Source organism: Erigeron canadensis, chromosome 3, assembly GCF_010389155.1.
Source record: "Erigeron canadensis isolate Cc75 chromosome 3, C_canadensis_v1, whole genome shotgun sequence".
Taxonomy (NCBI): Eukaryota; Viridiplantae; Streptophyta; class Magnoliopsida; order Asterales; family Asteraceae; genus Erigeron; species Erigeron canadensis.
Genome location: NC_057763.1, coordinates 30,660,972 through 30,677,899, shown reverse-complemented (window position 1 = coordinate 30,677,899; position 16,928 = coordinate 30,660,972). Strand labels below are relative to the sequence as shown.

The window sequence follows — 16,928 nt, the reverse complement described above, 5'->3', positions numbered from 1 at the left end:
ATCAGATTTAATTTTTTATACGTATCTTAAACTAACCAAATTATTGATTATACCGTTGTTGTTATTTTCCTCATCCCTCGACTATACTGGTGTACTAGACTACTTAGGGTGGGGGGAGAGCTTCCCCACTCCTCCCCTCCCCGATTTTTCTTCTCCTCCGCTCCCCTCCCCAAATGCTAGGAGCACCTCGCCACCCCTCCCCTCCCCTCTTCTTTTTTTTTTTTCAAGCTCAAACGGTCAAAAAATCCGGCACCACAACCGGCACCACGCTCCCCAACTCCCTCCCCACTCTACCGGTACCGGGGGTCGGCGTGGTGTGCCAACCGGTACCGGTCCCCTCCCCTAGCCACTCCGTCCACCCTTATGACAAGAGAGGACCTAGGCTAGTGGGCTAAACAATCAAGTACTTGGGCCCAACAATATTTGAATGTTTTTGTTTTACTGCAAAATTGGTTTTAACTTTCCAACTAATCTTAGATAAACACGACAAATTGCACATACAAAACAATCTAACAATATTGTCTTACTAATATATAAGAATGTATGATGGATAAATTATTGAAATAAAAACGAAACCATGAAAGAGACCCTGTCTTTTTTTCACAAAGGGGTCTCATCAGTTTAGTATCAACTTGAAAGGTACATTTTGTATATACTCTATAATATTGATCAAATGGTTTCTCACATCGGAAGCAATCATGAAATCGGGAAATTTGAAGTTTAGAAGGGGAACTCGGAAACTTGTATTGTTCAAACGCCAATCATGGTCTCGTCTCAATCGACTTCAGAGCCACGAGGCTCCGATTCCTGCAACTCAATAATATGCATACTAGTCTTTCCATGCGTATAGTAGTGTTCACCTGAAAATAACAACCAAATTATGTTAACTTCGATCGGGCTTATAGAACATTGAGATTCATTTTTGTTTATACAGATTCGAAATTTTGATAGCATACATTACACAAATTGAGAACAATCCAACAAGGTAACTAGTTTGTATAGTATAGAAAAAAAAAACAAAAAACTAAAAATAATTTATTTGAATTAGATACAAGTAATATGGAGAGTCAATACTTGAAAAAAATCTCAGGAAGCAAAATTAAAAAAATCTTTGGAAATTAAATTTAGAAAAGAACAAAATGTTAAAATTATATGAAGAATTTCAAAATCTATAAAAGATATAAGAAAACATTATAAAACTTAAATTTTGAGGGAGACATTGACAACTTTTTCCCTCTTTTGATACCTCCCCTGGCATATGTAGACAAATATTTGCTAATAGAGGTGCAATGATGATTTAAGAATAATTAAACAAAAAGTGGTTTTCTAGTTTAATATTAGCAAAAAACGGAAATATAAATGGACACTCGATTTAAATTATGGAAAATTGACTCTTTTGTAATGCCAAAAGACTCTTGTAGTTTCAAACAAGGAATAATAATGATATATAATTAGCATAACTCATCTATTGGAATCACTTTTATATATTCGGCAAGACTATTGAAAATTTGAATCTATTTAATTATTACAAAATTAATTTTATCTTTTATACTCCGTAGACAGTATTAATGTCTTATTTGACTGCACACCGAGAATGTTATTACTTAGCTTTTATGATAAGGAAATGATAATAATAACACTATCTTTAATTAATTTATTTACCACAATATATAAGATTTATAACACACAGTATAAGCCAGTAATGGATATATGTGGTAGATTTATCATTTGTTGTGATACGGATATTAATTCCCTTTATGATAATGTAAAGTTTGTTTTTTTGGGAAAAGTTAACCATTCACAATAAATTACTTTCGTACGTAAATAAACTAGACTTATGCCCGCGCAATGCGACGATGGTGGGGCAGTGATGGCGGATGTGGTGGTGGTGATGGTGGTGGAGGCGGCAGTGGGGACGACAGTGGGGGCGACGATTGTGGTGAATGTAAAAATAGTTGATGTTAAAGGTAGTATTGTAGTTATTTTAAGTGTTGGAGGATTTCATTAAGAGTATTATAAGTATATTATATGAAAATGTTTAAGTTAATAAATAATAAAGAAAGATATTTTTGGTTTTTTAAAAATAAAAAATTTATTAAAAAAAAAGTTGGTTTGTCAGATAATATAGATATTTTAATCTAGTAGTTACTCATAACTCATAAGTATACAATAACTTTAAGTTATCCGAGATAAATATACAGATTTTATCATATGCTACAATATGAGATATGTACAACATTATGACCCACCTATACTCCCTTATAAAATAAATTCAACTTTCTCCCTTAAATTTAAGAACTTGGTATGTTTAATTTATTCTCCATTTTAATACATTTTTATTTTTATTTTATAGACTATGACTAAAATATCCTTAAAAAAATTCAACCTTTATCTCTCTCTCACATAGAAATAAATAGAAAAAAACCCTAATTCACAATTCGTCCCTCCCCCCCCCCCCCCCCCCCCCCCACCTCTTTTACATCCCACCGCAAAAATTTATCACATTGTCGACCGCAATGAAATCATTTTTACGTTAATAACCACACCGTTACTGCCGCTGCATTGCGCGGGCACCAATCTATATATATAATTCCATATTCAAAACACACATTTACTTGATATACTTATAGACCGTATCAAATAACTTATTAAATTTATTGTTAAAATTCATTAATTATATATCTATAATCTATATCTATAATCTATAATACTATATAAAAATTATAACCCCTATATTGAAGTCCTCGGAGAGATCCATCCGATGGTCTTTCACTCTCTCGCTACGTCTTCCCAGCTATCCTTTATATGCAGGTAAGATCAGATCGAATGCTCATTCTTCTCTCCCACTACTTCACTAGAGTGAGTTTACATAAATGGGACATGTGAATTGACCATAATACCCTTAATAAATTAAATCACCATCAACCCCAATATTAAATTACACCATTAATCCATTATATTATAAAATGTCTCTACTAACCTTTTAAATCAAATACTTTTACATTTTACCTACACCAATAGATACCCCACCACTGTCATCACCGACTCGGCACCACATTACGTGGCGGGTACCATACTCGTCATTCATAAAGTAAGCCTTCACAGTTCATCGGCCCGGGCTGGCTTTTTGGGAAGCCCATCACACAACGAAGTTAATTGGTATTTCGTGTCATATAATTTCACCACTAATTTTAACCAAGTACACCCAATGAAAGAAAAATCATAGATTACCACGAATCTAGAGAAATCTTTTTTTTAAAAAAAATTAAAATTTTGATTGAATTAGCTAGCTAGGAGGTAAAGTTTCTTTAATTTTCTCCACTTTATACTCTTTTCTTTTTCTCCACTTGCTTACTTTTTTCCTAGATTTTTCACTACACCGTTCGTTCGTTCTCCCCATGATCTCAAAATATCTAAAAGCAAAACATGGTGACAGCACGCCAGATCGATCACCATTTAAGAGACTTGTAAAAAGTACGAGAGATTAATTGTAACCTTTTACACTTCTCTCCAAAAAGTATATACGAGTATTTCTAATTTATGTAGACGTTGTAGTCTTGTAGATACTTGTACGTGGATAATGAATTGAATCTTGACCATGCATTTATAAATTTTGTTCAAGAAGATTTAAATTATGTGTTAACTTTTGAAAGATATATATTCAATCTCTGTATAAACAACGACATATAATTATAGCATGAACTTTTTAACATGGTAATGTCGTCGATCTATATATCACATATACAACGTGACATATACATTAATTATTGGCAATCTAATTATTTCCTATGTTGATCTTCAAAACCAAAAACATGTGAAGAAACATGCATGTAGCTATATGATGTAATTGATTTCGTTGGCCGTTTAAAAATAAAAAACCTATATAATTGATAATTAAGTAACTAATAATAGCATATAGCTAGCCTGTAAAAATCACTCATTTAGCTCCTTGAGATATTTATTGAGGATCACAAAAGAAACATTTTGTTTAAATATTAATAGCCCGTCTATATCCAATATATATGCAATTGCTTATTTGCATTTTGTTATGAAAAACACCACCAAAACTACACATCCAAAAGGTTTATATATAGTTTATTAAGATCTTTTTGATACTTATCAAACTTAACCCTTAAACTCTATCAAACTTTAAACTTGAAAATCTTGAATCATATATATATACATACTAGATAAAACTCATCTGAACACTATCACAAATTAAATCTTGCCCATATGGCAGATCAAAGATCATAAAATGAGTAAAGCTAGCTTTATAGTTCTGCCCCCGGCCAGACCAACATTATTCTTTAAAAGTTTCATGATCGATGATGAAGAGACACGCATTCCTTCGTACGACAGTCTAACTTATTTACCATAAATAAACAAGCAACAATTTTTGTAATATATCATTTTCAGGTGAACCAATAAAAATACAGTATGATTATTATTATTATATAAACAAAGTACATGGGGGCAGAAGATACCTGTCGATAGAAGAAGTATGACAAGATAAGTCACGGATAGTTGAAAATGAGAGACTCCTTCCATTTTATTTTATATATGACATATATTAGATTAATGACTATGACAATTTGTCAAAAATATGAAGAAAATTTGGAAGAAATGAGGAGCATAATGGAATTGATTAAATAAGGAAGGAGGTTTTATGCTTAGAGGAAAAGGGTTCATTGAACCTGGTCACTAAAACACCACTAAGTTAGAGGTCAAAACCTATATATGTGTCATATATGGTGCCTTTCCAAAAGGTTACGCTCCAAAATATATAAATATTATCTTCTTTTCACCAACTAATTATAATTATTTTTATTTTTTCAATTATGGATTTATGTACAATTATAGCTAGCATGATATTCGCAAAATGCGTACAACAACGTTAAATGACTTTTTTTTTTAGTCATTTCGCCGTTTAAGCTATTTTTGGAGGTCGTTGGCGGCAAGAGAGCGCGGACAAGAAAACGTTTCATATTGGTATTTGATAGAGATCAACAAGAGATGATGTTAATAAAATATTGTACGTACCTAGAGATGGATGATGTTCTATATAATATTGTACATATATTACCTTTTTTTTTCCCTTAAAATAAACAGAGATGGATGTTCATTAATTGTTCTATATGATATTGTAGGTAGCTTTTTGTTGTTGAGTGTGGTCTTTTTAAAAGAACTATGTATTTGGACCTGAGTTCATCATCGCGTACATCCACAAAAAGCTTTGCGTCTATAAAATTTTCATAGAGTTGTGGCCCGCAAGATTCATACAGAAAGTTCAATCTTGAACAAACAATAAAGGACAGTTTTATCATAAATTTCACTATGTGAATTATAAGTCTTTAACTAATGCTTTTAAGTTTTGGGCCTTTGGCTCACCATTTGGACATTCAGTACATGACATGGCTAATTATATTATATATATATATATATATACACTAAAATGTAACTTTGACATGTGAGGGGAGTACTGTAGCTAAAAGTACACCCCTACATGCTTAAGTTACAAGTACTTATTGCACAACTAAAATAACTAACGCCCTTAACGATCGTTAAGTATTGTTTGGTTAACTAACGGTACTTACAAAAAGGTATTTAACGGAGTTTGTTTTCAAGTTTAAGTTTTTAACTTTTGCCACTAAAGTTTTGCTTTAGTTACTTTTTGTCACATAACTTTTGGTTTTAAGCTTTTCTCATCAAAAGTTTATTTCTTTTTTTTACCACATAACTTTTACTTTTTTAACTTGCGTCACGGAAACTTTTTCTCGCTCCGAAAGTTTTTTTATCTGCTTTTTACCACCTAACTTTTGGTTTCCAAATTTTGTTACCAAAGTTTAATTCTCTTTACATTTGACCACAATTTTTATTCTTAACTTTTGCCACGAAAATTTTAATTTTCGGCTTAACGTTTTTTAACTTTTGTATTTTTCGGCTTAATGTTTTTTAACTTTTGTCATGAGAGTTTTGTTTTTCTCCCGGGACAACGCCCAGGTTAAAATACTTGTTAGTTCTAACTTCTAAAGTTTTGTGACATTCTATTTTGACAGAGACAATAATGGCTTCAAGAATTCTCGTTCTTTTAATTATTTTTACCTTATGTAGTTTCTAATTAATAACCTTTTGTATGTATGCATCGAGTAAAATTTATCCATATGAAAAGGTAAAAAAAATTAAAAATAAATCAAATGAACTGTAAGTCTATTACTGCTTCCCCTCGACAATCAGACATTCAACCCATAATTGTGATATGGATCCACTTACCATCTGTACACTTTACTAGTCTACTTAAAAATCGAGAGACAAATAATAGGTCGGAGATTTTGTCTGTAAATGGCCCAATAGCATTTTAATGGAACCCAAAACAAAAACCCAAAAGCTTTTATTAGACGCGCATTTTAAAGCCCATATTTACATTTGCGAAATAATATCTGAAAGATCGAAAAGGCACCATCGCTGGTCCTAAAACAAAAAAAAATCAAACAAATGAAATTCGTACCGAATGATTTCAATTTATTAGATTTATTATATTTTCGGCTTGGCTAACAACCGAACTAAATCACCATGCCTGTTCCCAAGCCCAACCATTAAGACCAGACTTTTTTGTTTTTAGAAAATCGAGACAAAAAGAAGCTACCACAAAAACGGCCATTTTCTATGAGTTTTGGACCATTTTGTATGTTTTTTCGTTTTTTTTTACTTTCTTTTGGTTATAACTTTCAGCCCACTTGTATTTTAGGGCCCATTCGAATTTTGCAGCTTTATTTATATGTATCTGGACATGGGGAAATGATCAGTTCATGTTAAATCAAAAATTCATTTTTTTCCCCTTACACATGTGCGTGTTTGTGTGAAAATCTCTAAATTTCGGTATTCTTTTTTAGAATCAACGAATTTTAGAAGAATTATTTCTAGGTATTCGTAAAATCATCAGAATCAATTGTTTATCTTTATTTTGTCTGCGTCACTGTTCCTAATTTAACTGGAAAATATATGTGTATGATATAAAGTTTGAAGACGAGTAATCCCATGAAACAAATTTTGCATGATCTAAAGTTGTAAACTGGTTCATTTTCTATTTTCCTTATTACATTAAGCCATTACTCAACCCGATTTCCCCCCTTACGAAGTGGCCCATAGGAACACCATCGTAGGTTTTTTACGCCAATGCTTACATGGCTTAGACCGTTTTTTACGCCAATGCTTATAATTTAATATCTAGATTTTAGTCTGTGTAAACACACAGTTTGTTTAGTGTTATTTGAAACTGTTTTTTTTTTCTTTTGCATATATATTTTTTTATTTTTATATGCGTATATATCTTTAAGTTTTAAAATTTTCTACTTTCAACTAGATACTATATTTGAAAATTATAGAAAATTGTTTGTATCAATATTATTATATTCAAAATTATATTAATTTATAAATTTAATCTGGTTGTATATATTGTTTGTATATACCAGATTGATCTTGAATTAAATTTGATAAATTTTGAAGGTTTTAATTTACATAAGATTATAAGAATATCTAATTATAACCGGCTCACTCCACTCCTATGGTGGCTAGCTAGCCATTCCTTAATATCCATTTTTACCCCTCATGATGAAGTGGCCCATAGATTGACCATAGTAGGTTTACGTCAATGCCTACATGGCGTGGACCGCTTTGTATATATTGATCATGATTGGTTTTTCTTCTTTTAAGCATACAAAATGTTCATTGTTTAAAATAGCTTTACAACATATTATTTCTAATATGTACAACTAATCTGTAAATGTGTCCTTATTTGTATTACATTTTCATCAGTGAAGATTAAGCACAGTATTTTATTGTTTTAACATCAATTTTATCTAGATAACAGAGTCAACAAGAGACAGGACTTAAAGGTCCAATCAAACATGCATTTAAATGTGTAACTTTTGCTATGTTATTGTTTAGTGACCCAATTAAAAACAAAAGCCTGCAATTTCATCGAATATGCATTCAGGCATATATGATGGTTTATTGTTGAAACAGATTTTTGAATCTGATCGATCTGATTATTTCCATATAACCCACAAAACCTATTTGTAAAGTGATATCAAACTAGGCAAACTTAAAAATGAAGACTGAAGAGGCCAGAGAAACACCATACTAAAATAAGTTAAATTTTGGGTAAATACGAAAACGAATATTGCCGCAGAGTTTACGCGAAAATGAACTTTATGGATATTAGTGATGTTATACCACGTGACATGCTAATGAAATAATTGTTAGTCACATTGTTACTTAATATTATCCACGAAAAAAATTATGAAAATAACACAAATATTTCAGCATTCAACTATTCTAAAAATAGCTATTATGTCTTTCATCACAAACTATTAATACTTTTGGCTTTTTTTTAATACTTTCAAATACTCAATTAGATAGAAATGAAAGGAAAAAAAAAAGCAACTAAAAATAAGGAAAATAGGCATCACAAATACAAAAGGTACTTCCGAAATACAATCTCAAGCCTATAAAAACTCACACACAAAACCACCCTTTCCACTTTCAGCCCCATTCTACTCCCATCCCCATCCTTTCATTCAAATCCTTCTCTAATTTCATACATCCATAACTTTCATATCATAATTAAACTCATTAGAACTATAATTTCATGTGTTGTTTACATATGAAAAATATCTATTAATTACAAGCTTGGTGATCAAGGATATACAAAAGAAGAACAACAAAATAATTAAAATGGCCCCAGAAGATGGTGCCACATCTATGTCTAGGAACACAACAGCTGGTGGTGGTGGCGGCAGCGTTGCACGAATGTCTGGAGGACAAGTTTTGAAAAAAGGTCCATGGACCGCAGCTGAAGATGCGGTTTTAATGGAGTATGTGAAGAAACATGGTGAAGGAAATTGGAATGCTGTTCAAAGGAATTCCGGGTTGATGAGATGTGGAAAGAGTTGTAGGTTAAGATGGGCGAATCATTTACGACCAAATTTAAGGAAAGGAGCGTTTACTCCCGAAGAAGAACGACAAATTATTGAACTTCATTCGAAATTTGGCAACAAATGGGCTCGGATGGCTCTTCATGTATGTATAATAATTAATATTTGGTTTTGCATTTGGTTTATGTTTAGATATGAGTATCTTTTTTTTCTCTTCATGTTTTACATAAGTTCTTTTTATTTGTTTGTTTTAGCTCCAGGGAAGGACAGATAACGAGATAAAGAATTACTGGAACACAAGGTTAAAAAGACGTTTACGTGCTGGTTTACCAATTTATCCTGTTGATTTTCAACAACATCATCATAGAAGACATCAAGAACAATCGTTACATCAAAACCAAAAAAATCCATTTTCGTCTTCATCTTCATCATCAAATCATGCGAATGATGGTCTAAATTCCATCTCACAAATGTTGTATGATCCCATGAATTATCCGGTGATTAACACGCCTTTCTATCTCCAAAATTCACAATCTCATTTCAAGATTAATGGTCATTCAAACAACCAAATTTCAAATAAAAATAACTCGCCTTCTTTCTTCAATCAAGGTTTCCCGAGCTCCCTTCAATCCAACCATACCATGCTGCAAATACCAAAAACCGAACCATCTTATAATGATGTCAAGATGTTTGAAAATGTAGAAAACGATCTTCCTTCGATACAATCATCATTTCAAGTGATCACACCGACGTGTTCTTCAAACACGGTGAATGATCATTTGATGGTGCCATCAAATGATGGATCAGATAATGCAATTTCACCCTATATGTGTCCTAGAGAAAATAGTGGTTTATTAGAGGATGTTTTGGGTGAATCTCGGGCTATAATCAACTCTCAAATACTATCAAAAGAAAGTAAATCATCAGAAACCGATAAGGGTAAAGACACAATCACTCATGATGATTATTCTCTAATGAAAGAGCCCGAAAATGTGACATTAGAATCGGTTTTTGAACCAAGGGATGATACTAACAAGACACCTCTGGAGGATTCAAGTTCGGGCCATTCATCCATTGGTTAGTTGTCAAATATATTCACTAAAGAATTTTGCTAAATACAGCCCTTGAACTGTAGTTAATGTATATAAAATAATTGTACACTTACCATAAAATTCAGGGAAGAATTTTAATATGGAAAATACAATTATTTAATGCACGTTGAGGGCTATATTTAGCATTTTCATTCTATTTGATGTGTTTTAGTAAATTTTAAGATGTTTTGTATCTAATAATACGATTCATTGGTGCCTTAGAAAATGGAGCAAACGCCCAAAATGACACATTTGATGAGATAAATGTGACGGATGATGATTTCTCGAGCTGGCTTGATTTCCCAACGGGGTCACTGCAAGATTGGTATGGTGGAAATGAAGATGCATCAAATGAGAAATTGCCCGTTGATGTTTCAAATGTGAACACGGTTGGAGAAGAGAATCAAGTCGAGATACCGTGCTCTCCTGATGCAACAGCCGAGACAGACCAAGACCAGGATCAGGATCATGACTGGACCATGGGTTCATGTTGTTGGAACAACATGCCTGGATTTAGTTAATTGAAGGATTTAATATCTGGGGTTAATTAGGTTGGTCTAATTAGGTGAGAGTGGATGATTAATTAGCTCTCTCTGATGTTAATGGTCATAGTTTGGTTAAGATTTGTAATGTAGTGCTACTTCTGATCAGAATATGTGTTTAAAGCTTGGAGCTGAGTCTATGTGTGATCAAAACCAATCTGCTGGTTGATTGGTGTTTGGAAATCAGCTGACATATGTTGTTTAAATATTAACACTAATTGGTGAGCATACAAATATTTTTCAGGTAACTAATTAAGGTTTCTTGGGTCTTCAATTGTTCACATGTAATGGTTGATTGTAATTGTTTAATGAAATGTGGTACTCGTATAATATAATGTGAGTGAACTTAATATGTGATGAGGTCTACTTAACATATGAGTGAAAACTTATGGAAAAACAAGGGGTTACAAAATAATTATAAAAGTCCACATTAAAATTATATTTTTTTAGTGGGGAGAAATTTTTACACACTTTTATTTCTATATATTTTTACACACGTGCAAAAAAGCGTGACAAAATTTTTAATTTATTCACACTCACTAAAAGTATGGACAAATGCAGTATTATTCACAAATTATTACTTAAGTCTTGAACAAATTAATTAAAATAACCGGTGTCTTACCATATAAAATCTTTATAAATTTTGACATGGGTGCAAGTCTTTCTTCTAAGAAAAACTATACAAAAAAATTATTCAATATTGCAAGATAGCGTTCTTAGTTGTTGACTATGTCTTTAGAAAAAACCGTAAAATCTTATTATACAAGTTTGTAAACTAATTAATAACCTATCTTCTATTTAAAACATGACTCAGTGACATCGGTTAAAACTTAAAAGACACAACCGATATGACTGGTGATGAGGGAGCCGAAATTCCCCATTACACCACGGCACCACCCTAACTAAAATTTAGTTGTATTTGGTCTTTAAATTGGTATTTGATTGTTTTTTTTTTTAATCTTGTATATTTGTCCCAAATTGTATTAAAAAGAGATATAACAAGCATTCAAAATTAGAACACATATCACAAATAATAAAACACAATATATGTTCCATCTTAGAATCATCTAAGTTAATAAAAAAACTCATCTTTATTTGCCATGTTTGATGCAAAGGCTTTAGCAACAATAATACACAAACAAAACAAGATGTAAGGAATATCGCTATCTTAATTTTGATAAAAATAATTTTAAGTATTTGGACGTTTTTATTTTGACCATATTATAGGGTAACACTCCGGTGAGAACAATCTTAAAATAAAAACTGTGAGAACACTTAAAAACATCATTTTGATGTATTAAAAGTCCATAAAACTAACATATTGCATAACTAATTGTCATTATTTAAGTGTTTAACAACAAATTGATTTGTCAAAATCGAAAAAATCACGTTTTTTGTTGGATGCATCATTTTGATGAATATGCATCCAAGATGGATGCACAAAACAAAAAACATGATTTTCTCGATTTTGATAGACCAATGTGTTGTTAAACATAAATAATGATAATTAGTTATACACTATGTTAGTTTTATAGACTTTTAATGCATCAAAATATAGTTTTTAAGTGTTCTCACTGTATACTAGCTTATTTTAAAACTGTTTTTATGTGTGCAATTTGCATAAAGTATAAATATAAATATATTTAGTTGTTCAAACTTTAACTAGACTGGATTTAAACAATTCAGTTGGATCAAGCAAGCCAACTTAAAATTTCCAATCTGACTCGTTTGAATGGATCGATAAACACTCTTAAAAATAAATACATTCAAATATTCAATAGGAAAATGATATATACGTAAAAAAAAATTGTATTTTTTATATCAAAAGTTCATTATCTAATATTTAGTTATTTTATACAGCTTAAGTATAGTCTTTAAGCAGTATTTATTAAGTTAAGTATATATACCAAAAAGTAAAAAGTTGACCTCACAAACCATTTCTATTTTTGCCTTTCATACAAAAATGATTTCTATTTTTAGACATTATATTCCTTCTGCTTTTGGAAAATAATATTAAAAATATGGGATCACACGAAAGATAAGCTTGTTTTCACGATAAGAAAAGTTAAAGTAAATTGCGCCATACTTTATCCGAAATCTCGCAATAATTCTAAATACAGAAGCTAGCTATTTTAGCTATTTTATTTCTATATATAGCACGTTACCCGCGCAATGCGGCGGTGGTAGTGACAATGCCGTTGTAGTGGGGGGTCGAGTGTTGGTGGTGGAGACAGCGTCGAGTGGTGTGAATAATTGATGTAAATGGTTAATGAAAATGTATTAAAGAATAAAAATTTTAGTAGTGTAAATTAATCATTAATGTTATGGGTGGTGTATGTAGAAATATTTTAAGGGGTGCTAAGTGAAAATATTACAAGGGGCTATTTCTTTTATAATATAGTATAGATATATATATATATACGATTCTTATTCTTATTCTTAAATTTTATAATACTACTAGCTATACTCATGTACGTACATCATTAAAAAGATGAATTCAAATATTTTCAGGTTGAATCCTAAGTATCAAGACGCATATCTATATCTGTTGCTATTTTTAGCAATAATGTTAATTGCAAGTGTTATTTCAACATACCATACCTTTCCCGATCTCATCTCTACACATATTTGACATCAAAAGCAAGTTGATAAAGAAGAAAAAAACAAGTACTACTGCAACTTTGTGACGATATCCAAATTAATGCGTACGCGACCATGCTTCATGTTGTGCGTCCATCCCCTTTCGAACTTTACTATGAACTTTTCGAGTATCCTGACGTTAGATAATATATACGGAGTATTACTTAATTTGTACGTTAGGGGGAGGGGGTGGAAGGTTTCAACCTTTTCATCTTCCTTCAACTATCCAATCAAATTACTCCACCTCATTTTAACCCTCAAATCTTTTTTTCAAATTTTTTTAGTGGCAATCGAAACTCCCAACCTTTTCTTCACATTTTAATAATTCATCCTTAACATTTATAAACTTTACATAACTAACCATTTTTTAATTTATATCTTTTATTAATAACAAAACACATTACATAACACTTAAAACACATTACATTTTAGGGATAATGACACCGGAGTGTAACCAACTATGACCAAAAGCTTATGTAATGTAGTGACCTAGTCGATTGACTATGTAATGTATGGATCTTTGTTTTTTGGGCTATGTGGTGTATGTTACCGTTAACTTTCAAGCTGTAACCGTTAAGTGTCATGTCACCCACCATGTTTCACCACGTAAGTTGCCATGTCAACACTTGATGCTTAAGTGGACTGTAATTCTTTAAAATATTTATTGTTTTTTAATAATTTACATATATATTAATCTTTATTTCTAACCCATCTTTCATTTTTCCAGATTTTGTAACGTCTCAAATTTTAAAGTGATACTTTATTTAAAAATCTTTATAAAAAAATATATATTAGTATTACCAATAATATATATATATATATATATATATATATATTTATAATGCCAAAAAAAAACATTCCCAACATAATTGAACAACAAAACTAAAAAAGATTTATTATTTTTTTTATTAATAAGCAGCTCAAAAATAAATAAATAAATAAATAAAAAACTTATGCAACTAAAAAAAGAAAAACAAAAGTTTCAGCATAATTGCAACTTTGGTCCCTGACGCTTTCTTTCTTCCACTTTCGGTCCTCTAACGGTCAAAATGAAACTTTCCGAACTCGCCACTTCTGGTCCCTGTTTTCACCCCACTCCTTCATCTCCCTGCGAGCTCCAAGCTAGCTCCCCCATCTCGTCATCGAGCTCGCGTGAGTTGCGACCGTAACTCACTCAACCCTCCCCAGCTCGCACCCATCTCGCTCAACCCTCCTCTTCGACTCCCTCCCCCTTACTAGATTGGAGAAATAAACATGGAACATTAATTATAGAAAATTTTTTTAATCAACTTGTTAAATCGTATAAACTAAACTCGAAATCTGGAAATCAACTTTGTGATGATTTAATCAACTTGTTAAATCGTATAAACGTTAGCTAAAGCAGGGAAATTATGTAAAATTTAGGGGGATTATGTAAAATTCAGGGAAATTATGTAAAATTTAAAAGTTTAATTTATAACTTTTTTTAACATGGCAGTACTTAAGTACGAATTATTTTCCCATGTTATATACTCATGTAAACCAATGATTCAAACACGTACACCATTAATTAGCTAGACTACCTCTTGTGAATATCACGTTTTACTAATCGTAATTCGATCACAACAGCTCATTTTTATTAGATAAGTTAAGTCTAGTTATCTAACTTTGATTAAAATGTTCTTGATAGAGAGAAAATTAACACAAAAATTGCATGATCGAGCAAATTAAAGGAACAAGGGGGGTATATATTATGCAAGCGAATTAAAGTCATATATAGAGATTCACTACATGTACATGCACCCCAATTTTATGCCATTTAATCTTCCTTATCTAATTACAAATGTATTCATATTCTATTATTGTGAATGTCTTTCATACATACATGCACCTCCCTCATGCCATCATTTTCTTTCACTTAAACTGGGAACTTTGTCTCCCTTCATATATAGTTTCATACTATATGCTCAAGGGCAAAATTGTCATTTAAATTCCAAATATTATTAAGAAATACCGGCAAATTAAGGGGGGGAAAATATGAGGCTGTTTGGCATATAAGTTAGGTAAAAAACTTCACGCATACCTTTTTTTAAAAGGTAAAAAACATGGGACCCAAGTATTTATCCAAAATATTAAAAAATTAGTATGTTAGGGGTTTTTCCATCCAAGTTGAGTGCATAACAGCCCTATACTTACTTTTCCCGCAAATTAATTACTCGTAATCTCTCTATATAACTAAGAGATGATAGTTTTTGATTAGTTGACAATTATGAGATAATGTCATGTAAGATTTTTCATTATGTGTCATGGTTACATTAATTTCCTAATTTTAAGCATTCCCTTAAAATTATTTTTTATCCTAATCATCATTAATAAGTAATAAAAAAGTTAAAAAGTTAAAATAAAATAAAATTACATCATAACAAGTCGAATATATGGTGGATATATATATATCTCTTACTCTTTTGAATCTTTTAAATTATTCACGGAGATTGTATTATATTTGTAATCTTTCAATTTATGGCATTTTTTTGGATATATATGTAGGTTGCAATCTTTTAAACTATTAAACTAAAATTAATGTACATCTATTATTTACTTTTCTTAACGGCTTAATGTGTATTTATTATTATTAGTTAATCTATATCTCTCTAATCTATAATATAACTGAAAGGGGATTTTAACATATTTGGCGTATATCTAATATTTATAAAATATAATTTTATTGCTCCCATCAGTCGTTATATTATCATAAGTTATGAATAATTATAAACATCATTTTATACCATTTAAGTTGTTATTTTTTTGTTGCTATGTATAATCTTAATCATCAATTTTAATCTTAATCATAATCTTAATCATTAATATTTATTTTTTATTTTCTATATGAGTCTAAAGTTTTTTTATTAACTCAATGATAATTATCTTTTTTCAAATTAGATTATTTATTATATTATGTTTATTTTTTTAAAGAGTACTTTCTATATATATTAAATATAGATTATAAAAAAGATTATTATGATTTATAAATATTTATTTTTCATTAGTCATGTTTTAATATATTTGATGTATATCATATTACCATAAACTATAATTTTTATTCTTTGCATCCGTCTTCATCTGACAGTATTTTATAATGTCATAAGTTATTAATAATAATGTAACTTTCGATTATTATATTTTTTATTTATATTTTCATTCAGCCCTACAGAATGTGTGAATCTAATCTAGAATATAATACCAGCCGAAAGCCAAATTAGCTTCTCCTTTTTCGTTGCTTATGTCAAAAAGTATTTCCGTGTTGAAACGTAGACAACATCACTATACTAGTAGAGCAGTATTCCATTGGGTTTTTTTTTTATATATAAAAAGTTATATAGTATTATATATTATGTCAAAGTGAAACTATAAACTTATATGAATATACTAGCTATAAGCTTGTGGTGACGTGATAGCGGTGACGGTTGTAGTGGTGACGACTATGGTAATAGCTTAGTTATTAATGTAAAAATAAAATGATGTAAAAGAAGTAGTATAGCTATATAAGAATTAAGAGTATATGTTGTAAATTAAGTTCATTAAGCGTTATAAGTACTTCAAATAGACATAATAGACATTTCAAGTATAGATTAAAGGGGAGAGACATTTTAAGTTTATCACTTAGTTTAAGAAAATGAAGAACTAAATGCTTTTTAGTGTAGTATAGATAACATAGATATACACTACTACACGCTCCTTAAATT

The 16,928-nt window shown here is 30.7% G+C and overlaps 1 protein-coding gene and 1 long non-coding RNA gene across 2 annotated transcripts; one reads left to right on the top strand and one right to left on the bottom strand.

The window, feature by feature from the left end:
• Window positions 1-498: 498 nt before the first annotated feature.
• On the bottom strand, window positions 499-4,688 carry LOC122594185. The gene is made up of 2 exons (XR_006322948.1): window positions 4,485-4,688; window positions 499-860 (listed from the first exon to the last, which is right to left on the bottom strand). It is a non-coding gene; the product is annotated as an uncharacterized LOC122594185 (long non-coding RNA).
• Window positions 4,689-8,657: 3,969 nt separating this feature from the next.
• LOC122593969 (transcription factor MYB97-like) lies at window positions 8,658-10,772 on the top strand. The gene is made up of 3 exons (XM_043766445.1): window positions 8,658-9,078; window positions 9,188-10,010; window positions 10,247-10,772. The coding sequence occupies exons 1-3, from the start codon at window positions 8,734-8,736 to the stop codon at window positions 10,543-10,545; spliced, it is 1,467 nt and encodes a 488-aa protein (XP_043622380.1). The 5' UTR covers window positions 8,658-8,733; the 3' UTR covers window positions 10,546-10,772.
• The last annotated feature ends 6,156 nt before the right edge of the window (window positions 10,773-16,928 follow it).